Raw genomic sequence first — 22,663 nt, 5'->3', positions numbered from 1 at the left:
AGGGGCGTGCCATCGTGCCGGGCCGGGCCTGCCGTCGGGCCGTGCCGTGCCGGGCCATCCTCGTGCCGTGCCCGGGCCGCCCGCGTGCTGACCCGGCCCATGCCCAGCTCTAAGTAGGATATATATGACTCATAGTCATAGCATACTTTGTATGTGTTACATGGTATGTTGGTAGGGACACATGCGGGAGACAAAACCTAATCTAGATTTTCTCGAATTTTTGTATCACTCCATTTGTTCCATGTTTACTTTGTTATTCATGGATGCATCATTTAAATCATTAATATCTTTAAAATACTAGTATTTGCGACCTTATAAAATTTGGAATAATGTGAATTTTCATAATATTTATTAGTTTGATAAGTTAGATATTATTAATCAAAGATGTGTGTTAAAAAAATACATGTAAGGGAAGAATTACATTATTGAAAGAGGAGTACTTTATTACAATTGATAATACGGAGTAATCAATACTCCATATCAGTTTTCAGTAATAAATTATTTTCTAAAAAAAAAATAAAAAACTTTGTATAACATTTACAGATTTTGATTAGAAGAAAAAAGAGTACAGCAACTCAGCAAGTCAGCAATTTCCAAGTTTAAGTAGGCAAAGAACATGACAATAGCGCCGACATTCACAATAATAAATGGATGAGATTTGATCTAATGAAAACTTTAATAATAGTTTTTACAAATTTTGGGCAACAATTTTTTAGTTGAAAAGTTGAAAGTTTTGGGTGATCTAGAAATGTTAGAATGTTTGAGAGAAGAATATGGATAAAGACAACTTAGGTAACATGATACGCAAAAAGGCCTTTCTGATAATTGCACAACCATTTTGTATGTATTATTATTACATGTTCTTTACCTAATTGACTAAAGGTTAGGCTACTTCTTTATTTATGTTTCTAGCATTAAGCTTTCTTAACTTATTAATTTATTAGTTTATTGCATAGCTAAAAAGATTAGGGTGAGAAGAAGCAATCAAGTTAAAGAGATTCTTCCTTTATTTTCAGCTCGATCTAATCTTCATTTTGTAAAAGACCTCATATCCTCCCTAGCTACTACCAAATATTATAGGTAAATAGTATGGATTAAACCGACAAGACCCCATACTATAATCACATATCAAAACCCTACCCCCTTGGAAAGAGAGGAATCAAGATTAACAAAAGTTGTAACTAATAAATAATCAATTAAAATATTATTTCTGCATATTTTTCTACCTCTTTATTTGTATATTGTAGGTTTGAATTTTTATGGCTTACACCATCGTTAAGAGCTCACTAGAAAATTACTTCGCATATCTCAAATTTAGCAACAAATAAAATTGAGCAATTTGTAGGTCGGTAAACAAAATGATCTGACATGCATAAGACAGTTTCACTGAATAGTGAACAGCTGCTCTGATCTAGGCGTTTGGATGTATCAACTTAATGAATAAATCACCCAAATTCAATTATACGAGTAGTTGTATTGATGAAGCCAAAAATGTAAGATATATTGGCACAACAGCCCATGCATATCATACATGCTGCGCCTCGACGTAGCTGGCCATGCGCCTTATCTACCGAGTTAATTATTCTCCATGCATTTTCACCATGCTCTTAATTTATTTAAAACACAGCCAACCTAGCTTGCATATTAGCACGGCCGTGCCATGCCGACTTTAATACGTTTTTACAATATTACACATGTTTTGCTCCTAAACATTTTCTCATGTAATTTTTAATTGTATTTTATTTTGATACTATTATGACAGAATCGTATGTATTCTTGATTATAGTTATTATTTGATCTTGTTGATCAAAGGTCAATGGCGGCTTAAATTTGAATTTTACAACTCACTCTTCCCAACCTTTTTTCCTATTATTATCTACACTAATAAGTACTAACCATATTTTATTAAACCAAATATCTTAATTGCATATAAACTCCCATTGCATTATCTTTGATTATTTATCATCCTTGCTTTAAAAAACAAAAAACTGAGAAATAATGTGTATTATATAATGTAAAATGCTTTTTTTAAAAAAATGTACTCCGTAAATAATTGTACATATGTTATATTAATGACGACTTTGTATGGGCATGAATTATTTGAGCATGAATTTTATTATAAAAATGTAGAAAAAAAGCGTGGTAGACATATTGATCAAATTAATTAGTTGTCAACAGCATAACATTCCTTGTAATTAAGTTGTAAAATTAATAATAACCTTTACTGATTACCTTATGTCATTGGTTAGTTCATCAATCTAATCACTTCAACTTCAAGAAATAAAGACCGTCATAATCCAAATTACTTCGTCATTTATTTAACTTAATTTAAGTGAGTAGTAGTACTCAGTAGTAAGTTTTAAATGTGTCATTTACAACATTTCCACATCAAAAATGATTATAAATACAAATAATATTCCAAATTTTGTAACTATTTATAGTAAGAAACGTATTAAGAAAAGGACCATACATACCTTAGGTTATAGTTTCAACTAACTTTACAGTAAAATTAAAACTTTGTAATCAACTAACTGTATATTATATAATAACGTCACATAATTATGCGTGAACCACGCTACGATGACAAGCTATGAATTTTTGACAATTGGGATTATTTGAGAGAGATTTTGCATTCATTTCACACCCTTTATTCCTTTTCAACTTTCCTAACGAAATTAAAGAGTAGAAATTGGACCGTTAATTCACTACACCTCACCTAGTCACCTAATAAAATTTGTATGTGTTATATATCATGGATAAATACCACAAAATTCTCCCCTCAATATAAGCAATTGAAAAATCAAAATACAATTATTGTTGAAAGTCTTGAAACCTCATTGTACTTCATTTGTGAGTTGTTGCACATTATTGTAAAAAAATTATAACCTGTTATAAGATAGCTAACAAACTTATTACTGCTACTTTGTATATATAACCAATTTTTTTTAGAATTGAACCTCATTTAGACTTATATGTGGACTAAACACTCCTCCCTTTTAGATCACCTAGTAGCAATTTGTATTCTCTTAATAGGACCACCTAAAAGCCTTTTTACTACTCCATCTATTTAATTTTTCAAACATTAAAATGTAATAGATTTTTACTCAATAGTCTCACAACTACTTTTGACTTCCAAGTTTTTTTTTCTTTTTATATAGATATATTTTTGGTAAGGAAAAGTCCCTTACTAAAGATCTCTCTTCTTGTTAATTAAGAATGAGAATTACACCCTTCTAATTCTCACCCCAACCCTTTATAGTGGTGACCGGTACGTGAAAGGAGGGCCTCCAACCCGTAGCTAATCCAACCTTGATTCTTACTTTTAAATTCCAAGTTGATACTTCATAAGTATTAATTACTAGATCAAATCAACCATTTTGGACCTTTTTCTCACCGCCATGATTCCCAAATTTAAAAATAAAAATAAAATAAAATAAAAAAACAAAAACAAAAACAAAAAAATCTTATAAAAATATCAGATATTCAATTATTTAGTACGGAGAAACTTGTTTGAGACAGATGTGAAGTGGTACAGTTGTGAACTTCTCTTGTTCCATAAATTGAACACAATCGATCTGCTTTCTTTCATTTTAAAAAATAAAGGAAAATTAAGGGGGTGAAAGGTCACTTCATACTTTATTTTCTCAAATATATGAGGATGAAAATCATACATGTAATGTTTAGTTTCCATGCATGGTGGAAATATCGAATGTAAATGTGTGATTAAGCCGATTACATGTAAGCACCTTTTAAAGTTGTACGTGCACCTACTTTATAAAAATGTATTTAATTTATTTACCTTATTTTCATCTATTTCAAATAATATGAACTTAATAAGCGTAAAGTGCTCTAAAAATATTCTATAAATTCTAACGAGATATAATAAGTTAAGATTATTCATGTTAGACAAATCATAAGCGTAAAGTGCCCTAACTCATATATTATCAAGTATCAATGTTTTTTCATTTATAATAAGCTAAATTGCCTAACTGTAAGATAATTAATTAGTTGATGAACATAAATTATAACTAACTAGTTGACACCTTATAGTACAGTATTAAAGTTAAATGAGATCAGAGTGTCAGAACAACCATGCATGTTTGAGCCTTTGAGGTGTGAAAACTACAGTAATGCTCATTATGATGTCTAAATCTCTCATTTAGTCACTTAGCAAAGTATCAAAATCAAATGTCTTAGCTTAAATAAATACAGTTAACATAATTCTGGCAACTATTTGTCCACAATATCTATTTCATCAACGAGATTCACGTTACTTAATTGAGGACAAAACCGTCCATATCGAACTTCTCCCACTTGCAAAATTCGAACCACCTTATAAGGAATTTGGGATTTGATTTGATTGTCATCACCTTATTCGTTTGCTTTAATATTCTCACCCTATTCATACTAGACTTAGGTCCACGGTTTTAATTTGTTTGTTCAAATTATCAAAAATAGTATCATTTTTATTTTTTATATATATAATTTTGTAATTAGTATATGGTAAAGTTAGGTTGTGTTAGATTTAATTATTAATAAACTTATACCACGTAATAAAGGTAAAACTCTTACCAAGTGAGGGTCTGTTCTCTTCAGTTTTAATTTAGTTCAGTTCACTTTAATTCTTAATATCCTCCTCTCATAAAATGTTCAGTTCAGTTTTGCTCATCAGCTCCAATCAGTTCAGTTATGCTCATCAGCTCCAATCAGTTCAGTTCAGTTCAATAAATTAGAACAGGCCCTAAGTCAAGCTTTGCTAGTTGGTAAAAAAATTGCTCTAAATTGTACATAAAAGCCTTTGCGTAATTTCTCAATTTCTTATACTTCATTTGTTTCAAAATTATTACAACAACTTAATTTTTACACTTCCTATGAAAGAATGAAGTAGAGTAGCTTAGATGTTGACATGTACAGTATAACACTCCTTTAGAATGATAACCTTTGAAACTCTAAAAGTCTAAATGACCAACGTACTATAATGTAAATAGGTGATTGATAATTACATTTTGATGTACGTATGACATGTAAATATTTTGTGTTAGCTATAAAATTGATATAAATTAACTATATGCATGCATCGAATTTGTAAACAGAGGACGTTATGATTATTGTTTGTACCTAATTAACCTTTTAAATTGAATAAAAATGATGATGGTGATATTGGTGAATTTGTAATTATTATAATGAAGGAATATAAAAGTTAACACGATTTTCATGTGGTAAGAATATTTAATGGTTAATAAAATACTGTAATTATTTATAATCTCTCTCCTAGCCATAAAGTCTAAGGTTGAAAAACTAGAAATAAAAGTACAAGAGGCCAAGTATATTAATGTTACACATTATGATAAAATTTTCAAAGATCACTTTGAGATCGAAAGACTCGTGATTCGTGAAAATGATACTAATTATATAATTAAATAAATATGGAATTTTGACTATTATTAATCTTGTTACCTTTGTTTATAATATAGCTTAAAAAAGCGAAATGCGAGTCAATGTCGAGTAGTATATTTAATACGTACTCTTTTTTATTTGTTAATGCATGTTTAAGTAGTTAATTCATGTTCAAGTATGAACAGCATCTTTAAGTTCTACTCTTATGTTGCTTAACCTACCTTAAACAAACCGTGTTAGTTAAATTCATTGTTGATTTGACACACTAGGATATCTGCAATTGTAACTATTCGGCTAATGAATAATACTCCATATAATATATACATCCGTTTTATAATATCTTTACATTTTATGTTCATATGGTAACATCCATTTTAAAATGTCTTTACATTTTCTATTCAAATTCATATGGTTAAAGTAAGAAAGCTTTGAACATACTTGCCTACTTGGTGAATTGGTGACTTGAGATACGCAACAAGACTTCACGTTTTTAAGGTCGATAATCAATCACTACATCATCAACCGAGCAGCCAATACATATTAATCAATCGGAGAAATATCTATCTATATAGTTATCTATAGATGTCATAACGATTGACAATTTCAAACACTAATGATAGTGAATCTTGCAGCTTGCACTATCACTTCATTTTTATAGTGACTATGGTATATTATATATATACATACAACAATACAAGTAATACAACATTAAATGTTACATATAAGTATATAACTATTAAATTAAATACATACGAGTACAATAAAATGACAATATTTTAATATCCATTACAAAATCACACCGTTAATGTCAATGTTTTTAAGGCGTATAAATTTTTTATTTTTTTATTTTTGAAAGGTTTTAAGGCTTGTAAGTAATCTTTCATGCTTAAGCTTCTTAATATGTTGGAGTTGTATTTATTACGGAGTTTTATTATTACTCCACAACTCATCCACATGTTTATGTAACCCCACAATGAATAAACATGTATATTTATTCATTAGAAAGGAAAGATCCAGATGTATTCCCACGTGGCATCTGCACATTTTGCCCTATTTTTGAAGCTTAATTAGCAATTAATATACACAATTGAATCCCTATATATTTTCTTGTATTATTCAATCACCATATGACATATATTGACCCGTAAATAAATTCAAAATTATAAACAAAGTCTGCGCATAATTAATAGCTTCAGATATTGTTGGGATCCGAATTAATTTTTCAACCTCCTAATTGACCCAAGTGGTCTTGGGTCAAGTCCAACCATCCATCATTCCATCATGCTAAGTAGAATCTCTAGTAAACCAAGTGCTTGAAATAATAAATCCCATGATAAACTATACTCGTATGTTTTAAAATGGACATACTTTACTACTCCGTACATACTACTACTCCCTCCGTCCCTAAATTACATTCCTGGTTTCTATTTTGGGTATTCCAAAATTACATTCCTCCTTTTCATTTTTAGTAAGGTTTTTTTTTTTTTTTTTCAAATATCCCGAATCAACTCTCTTTTTCTGTTGTATATTTAATGCTTTCTCCCTCTTACTATCCTAATCTCACTATTATTTTCTCTCTCCATCGTTTTTCTCAAGTTTGTACTTCCCATAAACTAACCTAATGAATATGATTGGTCCTTAATTTTCAATTAGAAGCATGTTATTAGTCTTTTTTTTTTTTACAAAGGATTGATGACATGGCATCATTAATCATTAATCTATCTTTGTTTTACTCAAAGACATCATTTAATGTTTTGCATTTTCCGTTGAAATATTTCATTATTGCTATTTGTCTTATTCTTTCCTCCTTAATTCCCGTGTAATTTTACAAACATGAATGTAATTTAGGGATTGAGGGAGTACATAATAAAAAGTGTGTCAACATACTTTAATTTAATCATACAACCAATTGTACGAAATAATCAAGGTTAATAATTTGTTAATTTGCTAATGTGCAAGAGCACCAAATAAGCAAATGAAGGTTCTAACATACATATGGATGTTTTGATCAATGACTTAACCCACTTAAAGGGCATGCATGCATTGTCAGATTTGTCACATATTTTCATAACAATAACTTTAAATTGCTTTAACAATATACGAAGTATGTGGTAGAAATCATAATATACATAAAGCTTAGTTGTTTACGAGTACATGTACGTAGCATATAGGTCCTGTACATTATGTTCACCTTAATTATTTTCGATCCATTAATACAAAATATTAGAGAAGTATAAGTTTTGATTAGTGTTGTATAGGTCGGGTTAATATGACCATCAAATAATTCAATTCACAACTAAATAAAAAAGAATATAACGCACCCTTAATTACTTATATCCTCCTTACTCCTGTGTAAAATCTTTGGAATGAAATAATAAATTTAAATACCAACATGCATGGTTAGTTGTAATTTTCTTACAACCACCAATACAAACATATACATAGTTGACCTATATATATGGCTCTTTCAATTTTAATTTACAACTGCAAACCAAACAAATTGATACCATTGATGTTAATACTGAAGGAGTGAATAGGACTAAACCACACATAGTGCATTGACTAAACATGCGCCCATTAATTTCTGAAATCACGTACATAGTCTCTTTCATTTAAGAAAATATATTCATTTCATCAGCTCCTTTAATTTTACACAATTTATTTAACCAATAATATGTTCAACGATGCTTTTTTTTAATTTCATCCCCACTGAATAGCCATTACACCAAGTAGAATCTAACCCAAATATGCATGCATGCATCAATTCAATGGTAGTAGGTACATATTAGGAATGAAGACTATACTTATTCTAGATAGTTTTAACGTCACCTTTTAATTATATAATAAATACTCCCCTAAACAAATTAATTTCGGTAAATTTTGTCGAGCTTAAAAACTATTATTTTATACGGAGTACGTATTATAGGGAAAAAAAAAGGTAAAGAAGAAATTCTAATAAGCTTAAAAATTATATGGATGGTAATTTAGATTTTTGCATGTATACAATGACAATTATTTTTTTTATTTTTATTTTTTTAATTATGTTTTTGGGCGATTGGTCGGTGGGGATTGGAGAAACTAGAAAAAGTACACTTTATAAACTACATTGTCATTGTTTCATCTACCATAAAAGTGATGAAAAAAAATGCATACTACTCAATAATTTTAGTAGACTACTAGACTAGTAGACGTATCTATTATGGTTCAAATATAAAAGTTCGTGGTCCAATTTTGTATAACAAAAAATATCACATGAAGACATTTATGACGTGTAGATGACATCTCATCCAATTTTGATTATATTATTACTAATTACTCCACAACTCAATAATTATATGTTAAAATAAAAGAAAAAGTTATCTTACTTTCCGATGATAACATTTCGACTACTTATAATTTTTTTATGCTAAAATTAATTTATTAATAAAAACTAATAATTTGAAAGATCTAGCATTACATTGAATCAAATAAACTTATACTTGTATTATTCATGCTCTCTTTTTATATTGTTGAATTGTTTCATACAACCTATTATAAGAAAGTCAATTTATTGATTGTCTTTGTTTGCACAATAATCAGACCTAATTGTCACGATTTTTTGGTCCACATTTTACGAGTAAGAAAGTAAAGAAAAAAATACTTTCATTTGATAAAATTCGAACAATAGACATCTAGAGATATAGGTAATAAGTATTTTATACCAGGTAAATTAAGTCAAGCACTACTTGATTAAATTGGTATCCAAAAATGAAGTTATGAATTATAGTTATTCATATATACATGTTGTTAATATTTGCAAACTATCAATGTATTTTCGGGAATATGAGGTGGAGAACTATACCACTACTATACTCCACCAACCCTCAAAGGAATTAAATATCTTAGCAAGATATGTAGATATTAAAAAGACACAACTTGCGGCTTAGCTAATTGTTGTATACTTGTATAGTAAAACATATATATATGCAATGATAAATTATTCAATATGTCAATTACATTAGTACATCTTAGCTTGTTGATGGTATTACTAAATTCAGGTTACACTAGTCAAATTTATAACAATTTATCATGTGGACCTTCTAATAGTTTCATTTTCTCCATTCATCTTCTCATTTTCCTTGGTTCACATGTAGAGGAATATGTAACTAAAGGGAAAATAAATAGAGTGTCGATTATATTTATACAATAGTAGTTAAAATTATCAAGTAGCCATTAAAAAATTATCAAACTTGCTTACCTAATTGCTAGAAATTCCTGATACATTAATAAATGGAATTATATGTTACCCTTATTGTACCAAATTGCCATTGCTTAACAATAATCCCCTTGATATAATTTACATATCTTAATTAATCAGAATTGTAACAAATACTGCCGTTGAATCTTCACATGTTTTAGTAGACTATCTTACATCATTTACATGATTCATATGTATAAAGGCCGTTGGAAAAAACAAGAGTAACATGTTTCTTTGAGGAAAAAAATGCAAAATGCTTCATATTTAGATATAAACAACCAGATTTACACGCCACAGTTCAAAGTAGAATGTTACAAACCTTAAAACTTGAAATAAATCGTGTTGAAACCACTTTTCATACTCGGTAAGAAATTATTATGTTATAACAAATTTTCAACTCATTCACACAATACAAACCTTACAATTTAAAATACACGTTTTTTTTTTCCAGTTTTTCAGATTCCGCCCGTTGCCCCTCAATTAAATGAAAAAAGAAAAACCTTTATAAACCTTAATTTTTTTCATAGTACAAAAAAAAAATCACAAAACTATTCATCAATTTTTATTAATTTGATTTAACTCATCATTATCCATCCACATACACTCTTATTACCCAAAAAATATATATTTTCAATAATTTTTGGATAAATAAATATATTTTCTTAGTATGTTATATAAATACATTTTCCATGGTGGTGAAAATAGAGAAATAGCAAAAATATATTTTCTAGAGAGAGAAACCTCCTTTCTTCTTCCTCCTCCTTCCTTCTCTCTCTTTCTCCATATATTCTAATTTTGCCTTCTCTGCTGATCACTGTTTTTTGGGTAGTTGCGATTTTCTCTCTCCTCTAATCTCCATTTTTCATTGAAATTTCAACAATTTTTTCACCATTTTTATTATTTTCTTCGAATTACCCATTTTTGCTTTCTCTTTATTTGTGCTCCATGAACTCTTCTTGATTTCGCTGGAAGTTCTGAGCTCTGAGAATTTTGTGCTGAAATTTCAATTAATTTTGTTAATCTCTCTCTCTTGAACATTAATTGATCCGTGTTTAGAGAGGTTTAATGAATTAATTGCTTCATTGGGAGGTTTCATGATCATTAATTTAAGTGGGGTTAATTGTTGAGAGAGATTATCGGAAGTTAGGGTTTCGAATTTGATTCGAAGAATTGCTGAAGAAAAATTCGTCGCTTTTTTGTGAAGAATTTGGTGGAATGGTAGCGCTTCTCAAAAAGTAGGTGCTTCACTCTGAACAATTCAATTGAAGAAAAAAAAAGTGAAATTGATTTTTAGTGATTTTTTAGATCTCTTACTTTATGCAATTTTTTGTGTTGTGCGAATAAAGGAAGAGAAATAAAGAGGGATTTTTTTAAATTTTTTTTATTCTTCTCTTTTGGTGGAAGTTTATGATTCTCTGATTATTGTTAATGTTATAATTGTTATTATTATTATTTTCAGGAATTTGGGAGTATAAATTCGTAATTCATTGGGTGTAAATTGTGCATTTGAAGAATCAAAGCATATGCTAAAGTTATAGTGGTTGATTTGATTGTATAGTTTGGTTTGTTGGGGTTGAATTTGATTTGAATTCATAAATTCATAGTTTGGAATTTGATTAGAAAGTAAAAATAGAGGGTCATTTTGTAACATTAGCAGTGACGGATCCCTCAATTGAATATAGAGGGTGTGATTGTGTAGCTGGTCTGGAGTGCTTACTAAATATAGTCAGGGCCCTGAGAATGGGGTCCTGCTTATCTGCGGAAAGCAGGAGCCCTCTCCCCGGTTCTCCATCCACGGGTTTAGGGGTTAGGAGGAAGAAGAATGCCAAGAAACGATTCGGGTCTCGGGGTAATTCCTTTGATCATAGGAAGGATGAGTACCTGTACAAGATCCCGGGCCGGTTGTTCTTTAATGGTTCGACCGAGGTTGCCTCTTTGTTTACTCAGCAGGGGAAGAAGGGGACCAACCAGGATGCTATGATTGTTTGGGAGGTGAGGGTTTTAATCCAATTTTTAATAGTATGTTTATGCATCTTTTGTTTTGCTACAATTTGATGTTAGACGTTGATTGTGATTACTATTGATTAAGTGTTTCTGATTTCCTGTAATTTTTTATTTTGATGGGTGAAAGTGAATTTATGCCTTTATGGACAAGTAGATTATATACGTAGTAATGAAATTAGAAGTGGGATAAGAATGTATGATTGGTTGTTTCGAAATCCGAGCTGTAGACATCTGGAATGACCATTTGTGTTTGGCTTCTTATAATTTGCTCATTAACTTTCATCACCTGGCATAATTAGCTCTTTGCTATGGCCCTCTCCAATGTTTTAAAACTAATTTATTAAGCCTTGTTCTTGTTCAAATGGGTTTTTTTAAATAAATTTATCATCATTTTGGTTGAAACATCACCTTCTCCATTTAAGCTTTATATTGCGTTTGAGTAATGATTTTATCATTATCTATAGTTTAGTATGTGTTCCTTTTTGTATTCATTTGGTATTTTTTGTATTATCCTATAATTCCTTATCCAATTTTGTTTTCTCAGCTAGTTTCATTCTTATCCAGTTTTTCCTCAATAATAGATGAGAAATATCCATATTCATCCTTATCCAACATGCATTTTTGATATAGATAATCTGCTATATCCGTTTTCCACTAAAACTCTAGTAAGGAGTACATGATATTTCATTTTAGGGAATGATATATTTGGCGACTAATTGCATACTAAGTAGAATTGACTTGTATGATTGGTAGTTTGACTGCGATGTGACATCCTGAATTGATTTGCATCTGACTAGATGTCTGAACCAACATTCTATTTTTCTATAATCATATAGTCATATGTCTCTGTCTCCTTTGCACACAGTCTTTCCTAGTGTATTTCAATTTCATCTTCTTCTATGTCATAATGTGAAAGGAGATTTCTTTGAGATATTGTCTCTTTCCCTCGGGACCTAGAGCTCTTCTGTATGTGTTTGAGAATTGATGACGTTCCTGTAAAGTTAACGAGCTATCTTTGCTAATTACTTGATATTATCCTTTTTTGCAGAACTTTGGCTCGAGAAATGATACTATTTTTTGTGGGGTTTTTGATGGCCATGGACCATATGGCCATATGGTTGCTAGGAAGGTAAGGGATTCCCTTCCTCAGAAGTTACATGCTCAGTGGGAAGTGAATGCAAAAAGTGAAGAAGTTCTCAGAGAGATCAGCCTTAACTCTAGCAGCATGAATTCAGAAGATACTTCATTTATATCTGCTGATGAAGATTCCAGGGTCTCTGTTGATCTTGAAGAAACAGAGAAAGACCCAGAAATTTACCAGATCCTGAAAGAATCATTTCTAAAAGCTTTCAGAATCATGGACCGGGAATTGAGAGTACACACAAGTGTTGATTGCTTTTGTAGTGGAACTACAGCAGTGACATTTATAAAGCAGGTTTGTGGACAAAAAAATTGATTTGATACTTATAGGATTCTTTATATAAATAACTTGCTTAAGTGAGCAATTGACTATGATTAGGGGCAAGACCTTGTTATCGGAAATGTTGGTGACTCGAGGGCAGTGCTAGGGACCAGAGATATTGACCATAATCTAGTTGCTGTGCAGTTGACTGTGGATCTCAAACCAAATCTGCCAGGTTTGTTTCTCCTTCTTCGCTCATTTTTAAAAAATCAATACCTGCCTGTATTCTATGCCTATAATATTGATTTAAGAAACAGTAGCATGGAAGCTGTTTGTTTCTGTATGTCTTAGCAATAAAAGTTACAAAACGCATGCTTTATCAATCAAACGCTTGCATTGTTTACGATGTTCTATAATTATAAGAGATTATTCTGTTGCTGGTATTTTGTTTGATATGGATCAATTTGAACTTTGCTTCTGCTTCCTTTTACTATTAAGTCCAGGAGATATGTGATAACTTTGATAAGTTGGCATTAGTGGTAATTTCTGTTGTTGAGGTTCTTTCCTGATGGGGTGGTGAATTGTCTTACAAGATAGATGCTTTTTGATGTGGTTTTAATCCAATTTTTCGTTAGAAATGTTAATTTGTACCTTGATTTTGGTATTGTTTTCTGAATAGCTTAATGCTACGGGGCACAGTTTCTTTTTTGCGTAACTTTGTTATCTTGGATGGATGCTATCGCTTTCTAAATAGTGTAAAGGTCTAGGATGTATGCTTTTGTTTTATCTCTCTCCCCCTCTTTTTATTGATATAATACTATGGGTTTCAGCTTGGGAATGCTGTGAATTATTAAAATGGGCTGACTGTAGTGTCAATGCACATGAGGATGAGTTGCTTTCGTTCTAATAAATCATACGGAGTGTAAATATTTAAGAATATCTTCAACATAGTGAACATGACTTTTACCTATGATGGATTTGGTTAGGCAGTTGTTGAGATAGTGCAGTGATTTTTTGTGGTCCAGAAACGAGAATAGTAATTCTTGCTGATATATTTTTCTGCTTTCTCTTTGATGATGCCTATTTTTAATATTATCTACCCTTGAAATCATTCTTTCAGTTAATGTTTTTTATATCAGTCACATTTTTATATAAATATTTATTAGCTACAAATTATATTTGATCAACAAAATTCACCCGTGGAGTCACTGACACTTGTCAGTTAAAGTTTGTAATGCGACACTTGGAGTGTTTTAGAATAAAATTGTGGAACCCAGTACGTAGTCTTAAGCTGTTATAGAACACAGATAATTTTTTGGAATGTTATGGCAAATACCTTAGTGTTTTCTGAGCTGATAGCAGTTCTCTACATGGCTGTATTACCCTGATGCTGATGATTTGCTTCCCATTTAAAAGACAATAATAGTGTTTTTTCAGTGATGGTTTCGATGAAGATGTCTTGTGGAGCAAGCTGCTCGTGTGCATTTGATGTTCTATTAACAATGCACCTGTTTAGGAATAGTTAAAAAAAAAAAGTGCCAAGAGAACTGGATAGAAGTCTAGGAGCTGTAGTACCTCAAATCATCAGACCAATTAGGACCATGTATGTAATTAGTTTATTGCAAATCATTGATATATGGATCTTGAGAGTAGCTGGTATCTGGTATATTACTTTTACAGCTTTAAGCAGTATAGGGACTGCAAAGGAGCCTTCTTTATGCATTTTTGTGTAGACATCGGGTGATAATTTAGTTGCCACTACCTTACAATTTGCCAATAACAAAGAGGGAGAGGGGGGAGGAGCCTGTGTGATGTAGCTCCCATTTAAGATAGGATATGCATGTGTTTTGTATATTGCAGATGGCCAAATATGATTGTTTCCTAGTTTTTTTTTTGTGTTTTGTCGTGGAAGTTTTTCACTATAGTATAGGCTTACAGTACTTTGAAATTTAGCTCATCATTTATTTGGTTTTCTGCATTACAGCGGAAGCAGAGAGAATTAAGAAGTGCAGAGGTCGTGTTTTTGCACTTCAAGATGAACCCGATGTTGCCCGGGTTTGGCTTCCAAACAATGATTCACCGGGCCTTGCCATGGCACGAGCGTTTGGAGACTTCTGCCTAAAGGATTTTGGCCTTATAGCGGTGCCAGACGTATCATATAGGCGCCTCACTGAGAAGGATGAATTCATTGTTTTGGCTACAGATGGGGTATGACTTGTGTTCAATACCAACCACTTTTCTTTTTTATTCCTTTGTCTCTAACCTTTTATTAATTATACACCATATTGCAACTCCTGACAGATTTGGGATGTCCTCTCGAACAAAGAAGTGGTTGACATTGTAGCAGGAGCCCCATCACGATCCACTGCTGCTAGAGCTCTGGTTGAAACAGCCGTCCGAGGATGGAAAATGAGATACCCGACTTCTAAGACAGATGATTGTGCTGTGGTTTGTCTTTTCCTTGACTCAAACACAGACAACATATCTTCTGCTTTTGCTTCCAAAGAGAAAGAACATCCAATTTCAGCAGAACCAGCTCAAGCTGGGGCTGCTAAAGAGCATGTCAATGGCCCAACCACCATTGATCAGCAAACTAGCAAGGTCGATGATAAGGTTGCTACAGAGGATGACATGCTTTTGGATGACTATTCAGCCTTAGAAGGTGTTACCCGGGTGAATACCCTGTTGAACCTGCCGAGGTTCACACCTGGGAAAGTAGGATAAGAAAACTTCGAGACGAAGGCCCTGAACACGATGTAAGAGCAGGAGGGTCAGCTTGGCCTTAAAACTTTTTAATTTTCTTCTCTTGCTCTTTGCTCATTTATCGCCGACCTGTAATTTTTCATAGTTACTCAGTTACTCTATCTATCTACAGAAGTTGGAATTTGAACAGGATAGACTTGCCCAGTTATATTAGGGTCCTGGGAAGTAATCCTCTATAGCTGTAGTCGGTTAGCCTTAAATTTTGTAAAATCATTAAAAAAAAAAAAAATATTGTAATTTGTTGATTATAATTTGCCTCTTTTGATATACTGTATAACCTGGTTTGGTGTGATGATTGTTTCATATTGCAGCAAGCATAAACGACTACATGTTGTGTGTTCTTCTAGACTAGTATTATGTTACAAGTGTATTATCTAATTGACATACAATTTCTCATAATATTGATCTATAAATTGATCTCTAAACATTTATTTTTCTAGTTTCGCCATTGTAATAGATCAGAGCAACACATAATTTTCAATCAAATAAGAAATTTGAACTGTACCAACATTCTTTGGCACAACCTGCAGGATACATCTTTGTATATTTATACAAAGTAGAGTTTTGCACTTCTGCAGCTATATCATTAAACACAAATCCTAAAACCTTTGTTTCTTTTCTTTTTTTTTTTTTTTTTTACCAAATTTAAATTCTATAGTTTTTTATGGTTTCCATCAAATAGACTTTCCTTCCAACCAACGGCTAAAAAAATCTAATGCCTCCCTTGGTTTGTACTCAGGAACCGTGTGTCCTGCTCCCTGCACCATGCACAATTTGGACAAGAGAGATACAATTTGTCACAAAATCGAAATTTGGATATGTAAATTTAGATATAGGTCGCGACTAACCTTGATGGTGATAAAGGTGAGATTATGCTCGTATGCTTGTACATACCTGTAAACAATATACAATCATACACAAAACTGATGAGCATAAATTCTAAAGAAGCCCAAATTACTGGAGGAAATTACATTAATTCAACTACCAAGTGATTGATAATAATGAAAAACATGAAAATTACCCTGCTACTTGATTATTAGACGTCCAAGGTCTCCATTCATCCAAAATTTGATACCCTAGTGAACTAGTCCACGCTTGTGTGCCAGTGTAAGGAACACACAAATCATGATCTCCACTGTAAAAAGTAAAACAAAGTTATTAATCAATCTATAGCCTTCGATAATCCGAATCATAATCAAATCTAGAAGAGCCCATCTCATTTACCTATATATTAGTGCTCTGTAACCTTGGGTAGTGAGGTTTCGGTGGTACTTAATCATGCTTCCAGCATCATGATTAAACACTAATGACATACATAATGACCAAGAACCTATCTCATTTACCTATATACAACCATAAAATTTCATCATTAAAGTTAGCAAATAAGAAAAGGTTGTAGTCTAATAAATTGGAAATAAACTTTGCAACAATCATACCGATTTTGCATGGATCGCCTTCCTAACTGATTCATTGTTTAGCCAAGCAGCAGCAACTTCGTCACTCTACATAGTAATTTTTTTTCATCACATTATTATAAGTTGTACTGTGAAAGAGTAGCTCATTAAATTTTTGACTTGGTTAATACGGAGTATGTACTCGTAGTCAATTCACGAGTGTTCAACATGAGATTCGAGACAAGAGAATAGGGTCTTACAGTGCAAGGAACAGAAACTCGACGATCAGTTTGTAAGGAGTTAAGCTCGGGCCATGAAGGAACAAGGCCATCTTTGACAAGCATTTGATAAGGCCAAGCACGACCGAACATCCTTTTCCTTACAGGATGTGGCTTGTCTGTCACACCTAGTTGTTTAAAGCTGTTAGGCAAGCTTAAATTTTGTGTGCGCTCATTTCCCGGGTCATGGTAGCATGGCTCAAGAATATCATAGATGTTTAAACCTTGTATAGCCTGCAAGTTAAACATTATTTCAATTGTTATGATTTAATTCGCAAATTGATTCATTAAGTATAAATAAAACACTTTAATTACATAATTATACCTTATATAACTTGTCTCTGTAACCTTGGCACTCAAGAACGCCATCACTTTCTATGTCCAATCCACAACTGTTCGTGAACTCCTGAAATAATGCATAACATAAACCATTATACTTGCATAACGAATTAATTACTAAAACGTTTTGATTTTTGCATCATTCATACTCCGTAATCTCATGGGATGTTACCATAGTGATTCAATGCTACTCAAAGGGGCAAAAGTAGTTGAGTTAGTTACCATTTTACAGTTTTCTTTCCTCTTAATTTATTATGTTTGGGCCTACTTAAGTCATGGTCTAATTACTAGTGGAACAACAAAACATATCCTACCTTAACTAATCTTAATCAAGCTTATTCACATTCCTTGTAGACACGTTACAAGGAATGTGAATACCTCTAAAGTGTTTAACTCTCCTTTATTTTGTAAGCCCTTAAACTAATTTGATAGGGTAGCATTCGTCTACACTAAGGGTCTGTTCTTTTCAGATTATTTTCAATTCAGTTCAATTCAGCTTTAATAAGTTCAGTTCAATTCTTATCTTAATTTCCCTCTCTCTTAAAATATTAAGTTCAGTTCAGCTCCAATAAGTTCAGTTCAATTCAGCCCAGTTCAATCAATCTGAACAAGCCCTAATTAAAACGCCGAGCTAAGAATATCCCAAGATACCCCACATAGATGGCAAAACACAAATTCCTATGCATGATGAGGCAATATCATCAGTAGGCAGTTTAGTAGTTTGTTAAATTGTACAATATGAAGTAAATGCATTTGACATCATATTAGTACTATTTTCTTTATATTTCTTTTTCTTGATAAATTGTAAAAATCTTAATTTTGTACCGACTAAAAGAGAAGTCAATTTCAAGATTTCATGCTTATCAACTAATTTTGGACTTTTATCTAACAACTTGGTAGTGGGCCTAAACCTCTCTGCAATTGAGGCCAATGTCATCAAAATAAAGCTTAAACTAATTCAGTTTTTTGAGGTCAGTGCGAAAGTGAAAGTTGTCAGCAATTCTATAAGAATTTTTTGGGGGTTTGTAGCATTTCTGCTCTTGTGGGTCAATTTAGCACAATCAACCATTCTTTCATGCTCTCTTTTTTAGATTTGTGTATCTCTTTTTAACCTTTTTCTACCCTTTATAGATCCATCATACATTTGCATTATTGACACCCGAATATGGATAGGACACCCTCGACCTTCCATATTTAGGTCATGAAATTTTTATCACAATATAGCCGAGTTTGACACTTGGAGTCTTGGATACATATCCGAGTTTGACTAGCATATATAGGTTGTGTTTGGAATACTAAAAACACTAACCACATTATTTACAAAATTACATGATTTTACAGATAAAGTTGAGCTTATCTGAATTGATCCAATACAAACTTTATAATGACTAATGATTATATAATTTAATAAATTAATCAGCAAAAAAACCTTAGTAAAATTAGAAAAAACTAAATCGATTCATTTATAACTTGACACGACTTAAACCAACCTGAACCAAATAACATGTATCTTGTAACACTTTTCATGCCGAATTCAAAAGTGATACTTGCATGTTTAATATTATTAAATCTTTTGGCTTATCAATGATTATGGTCTACCAAATTTGACTATCATTTTCAATTAGTCACTCAAGTTCAATATAAGAGAGTACAAATTGTCAAAACTACTCATATAACATGTCAACTTTAAAAGTCTTAACAAATTTAATCATATATCAAAACTATTCACATTAAAATGACATGCAATTAAAGTTTAATACCTAATTTTTCTAGCATGTACATGATAGTGTGGTCGTGTGGGTTGTATATATTAGGTACATTAGGCTTACTCTGTAAAGATCGTCTGATATCAATGCCATCCCATGTGCAAATGGCAACAAAGCATTCCCATCATATTTTTGTTCTGCCGTTACACCGTTTCCTACCACATATCCCTGCATTTAGAAGCGGAATCAATCCTGATTAATAGTCACGTTGATAATGTAAATTGAACTAATATTGTAACGAAGTAGTGCAAAATATAATAGGGCACTTCTCGGCCAGATTATGAATTTGTTGTTGAGATCAATACACCCACTTGGAAGTGGTGTAGTGCAAAAATTAAAATAGTTACGTTGATTGTGTAAATTGAATTAATATCGTGACAACTGAATCTAGAAAACGAATGTATTATACATTATATTAATTAGGCCACTTCTAGGTGATAATTATGATTGAGATTAATATCAACCACTTGGAATTGAAGTGGTGTTAGTCACATAATGATGAAATGACAACTTTATTACCTTGAAATTGATAGTGGGATTAACTTTAGCTTTAAGCCCTGCAATAATTAAAGAAAAAAAACTAAATCATATGCGGTAAATATTGATAAAATAGTGATTTGATTAAAGATTTTATTGACAATGAGAAACTTCTTAATGATGAACAATGATAATTAGTACGACTAATCAACAAAGAAATAATTACTATGATAGATTATTCATTTATTCATCATTTACCTTCTACTATTTCAGATGCAAGGGTTGGAACATAAATTCCACCGTATGATTCCCCAGCTACGTAAAAAGGATTTTTACTGAATTCCGGATATTGCTCAAACCACTGAAATAAACGTATACATAAGATAAGATTAACGTGACAACTATTTCCAAACAGCACGCAGTACAGCCGATTATGTACTTTGTACTTATAAAAGTTGCAAAGTTTATTTTAATCACGTTTTACCTTTAACAGAAAAGTATGAGTATCACGGGCTGTTTTTACGTCACCAGTTTGGTACTTGGTTTGATTTTCGGAATATGACAATCCAACTCCCGTAGGAGAATCCAAATAAATAATGCTTGCTACCTATAAAAAATAAAAAAAAATTATGACATTTAGTAAATAAACCGTAAAATATATTGTCAATTAATTTCAAAATATCTAAGTATTGTCCATTATTTCTAATGCATTAGATGTTTAGATCTCTAGTTAGGAGGGTCGTCGAAGTTAAATGATCCTTTTCCTACCTTTTACAAAAATAAATACGAAGATAAAATTTTATATACGAGTATTTAATTCTACAACATTTATAATACTGAACGTGCCTAGAATCAATAAAAATCTTAGTATAGTATAGTTAATATTTAGTACCCAGTACCTTGGACCAACTATATGGATTGGGATGCAACAAAGGAAGGCTGTTCTTGGTTTTACCAGCCTGAAAATTGAATGGTCCTGCAAAAACAAAAATTCAGAACAGAAAATGACATTACTATTCCCTGCAAAATCTATATATACAAAATCATACATAATAAAATTATTATGTACACAATCGTAATAATAATAATATTAAAGGAACGAAGGGAGTAATAGGTAATGAAAAAATTACCGTGTTCATAAACAAACCCGTCAAAGCTCGAACAACCGGGACCACCATTTAACCATAATACAACAGCATCCTTGTCTGGATTTCTTTCAGATTCCACGAAATAATAGAATAGATTCTTTGGTGGTGGTGATGTTTTATTATTTGGACTTCCGTCTAATGTGATGTACCTTAATATGTATACAAGGAAACACAATTGTGCTAGGATCAATGAAAGTTGTCGATTTGGAGTATAAATTATTACGTAGTAAGTTGTTTTAGATGCAATTATATACATTATCTTAGATTAAAACTCGTTTTAAATTATACTCGTATTTGATTGATAGTAATTTTCTTTATTCGAAATTTAAATTAAAACAAAATATGCAATTAGTTGGTGACTTAACCTCGACTACTAAATTATTATTATAAATTGAATTTGGAGTGTAACGAGTGTTTGATGCACACTTGTCCCCCCCAAGAACATGTATTATTACTTATTATTTTTAGCCATTAATTAATAACTAAAAGTGAGTAGGTAGTTACTGAAAAAATTACGGTAGTTACGAATAAAAACACTAAATTTTCGTATTGTAACATTGTATAATGTCATTAAAATTACATTAAATCATACAATTATGATGTTAATAACATAATGATGAACAATATATGCCGATATTGATTATATCTCATATCTCTAGCACAGATGTACAACAAATATAAGGACGAGAAAAATATGAAATCGAAGAAAAGAGACATATATATATACATACCCTGAGTAATGCTTAGAAGGGAAAGTGGCAGAAAATCCAGGGAGTTGAGTAATGAGAGAATTAGGAGGAGCAGCTTGAGTAGTAATGATAAAATTACCATAATTAGAAAGTATGGTAATTAGAATAACCATGCAAAATAGTACAATTATTTTCATGGCTTTAATTTCTAAGGAGAAACAATGTTAGAGAGAGAAAGAGAAGTTCGACGAAAACGAGGAGTTTAAAGGAGAAGCTAAATACTTGGATTTTAAATGGGTTGCATAAGATAGTGACAAAATGCGAAAGGGTGTGACCGTATGAAGGTTTTTTGGATTAAAGTTGGCAAGAATTAAGTTTTTTGTTGATTAAACAAAAATTAAGAAAATAGGAGAAAAAAAAAAAAGACTAAGGGTCCGTTCTCTTTAAATTATTTTCAGTTCACTTTAATTCTTAATTTACTTCTTTTATAAAATATTCAGTTCAATTCAACTCAGTTCAGTTAATCAGAACCGGCTCTAAAACACACTGTCCATTTTATAGGGAGGAATAGTCTGATGGAAAGCTGTAGAATGAGATAAAGTGCATTTAAAATAAAAATTGAAAAAAATGAGGTAAAGTGCATGCAAAGCACGCATTTCTTGACCCTTGATTTGTCTTTGCATACATTATTTGTTAAATAGTCATATGATTTTGTTCAATCCAACGGTCCAAATTCCGATTTTCTTTTCTAATTATTACTCCCTTTGAA

General features: G+C 31.5%; 2 protein-coding genes across 2 annotated transcripts; one reads left to right on the top strand and one right to left on the bottom strand.

Moving 5' to 3' along the window:
* The first annotated feature begins 10,361 nt into the window (after positions 1-10,361).
* On the top strand, positions 10,362-16,080 carry LOC145604850 (putative protein phosphatase 2C 33). Its single transcript, XM_081660824.1, has 6 exons — positions 10,362-10,869; positions 11,094-11,626; positions 12,687-13,073; positions 13,158-13,275; positions 15,025-15,248; positions 15,342-16,080. The coding sequence occupies exons 2-6, from the start codon at positions 11,375-11,377 to the stop codon at positions 15,762-15,764; spliced, it is 1,404 nt and encodes a 467-aa protein (XP_081516950.1). The 5' UTR covers positions 10,362-10,869; positions 11,094-11,374; the 3' UTR covers positions 15,765-16,080.
* Positions 16,081-16,277: 197 nt separating this feature from the next.
* Positions 16,278-22,195, bottom strand: LOC145604849 (serine carboxypeptidase-like 20). The gene is made up of 14 exons (XM_081660823.1): positions 21,937-22,195; positions 21,188-21,354; positions 20,957-21,033; positions 20,542-20,664; positions 20,316-20,418; positions 20,100-20,137; positions 19,644-19,748; positions 17,801-17,881; positions 17,458-17,709; positions 17,240-17,305; positions 17,028-17,146; positions 16,825-16,938; positions 16,652-16,697; positions 16,278-16,561 (listed from the first exon to the last, which is right to left on the bottom strand). Exons 1-14 carry the CDS (start codon positions 22,089-22,091, stop codon positions 16,478-16,480), a joined length of 1,530 nt encoding a protein of 509 aa, XP_081516949.1. The 5' UTR covers positions 22,092-22,195; the 3' UTR covers positions 16,278-16,477.
* Positions 22,196-22,663: the final 468 nt, after the last annotated feature.

Source organism: Chenopodium album, chromosome 22 (genome assembly GCF_948465745.1).
Source record: "Chenopodium album chromosome 22, dcCheAlbu1.1, whole genome shotgun sequence".
Taxonomy (NCBI): Eukaryota; Viridiplantae; Streptophyta; class Magnoliopsida; order Caryophyllales; family Amaranthaceae; genus Chenopodium; species Chenopodium album.
The sequence above is the reverse complement of the archived record's forward strand: the minus strand, read 5'-3'. Positions and strand labels throughout refer to the sequence as shown.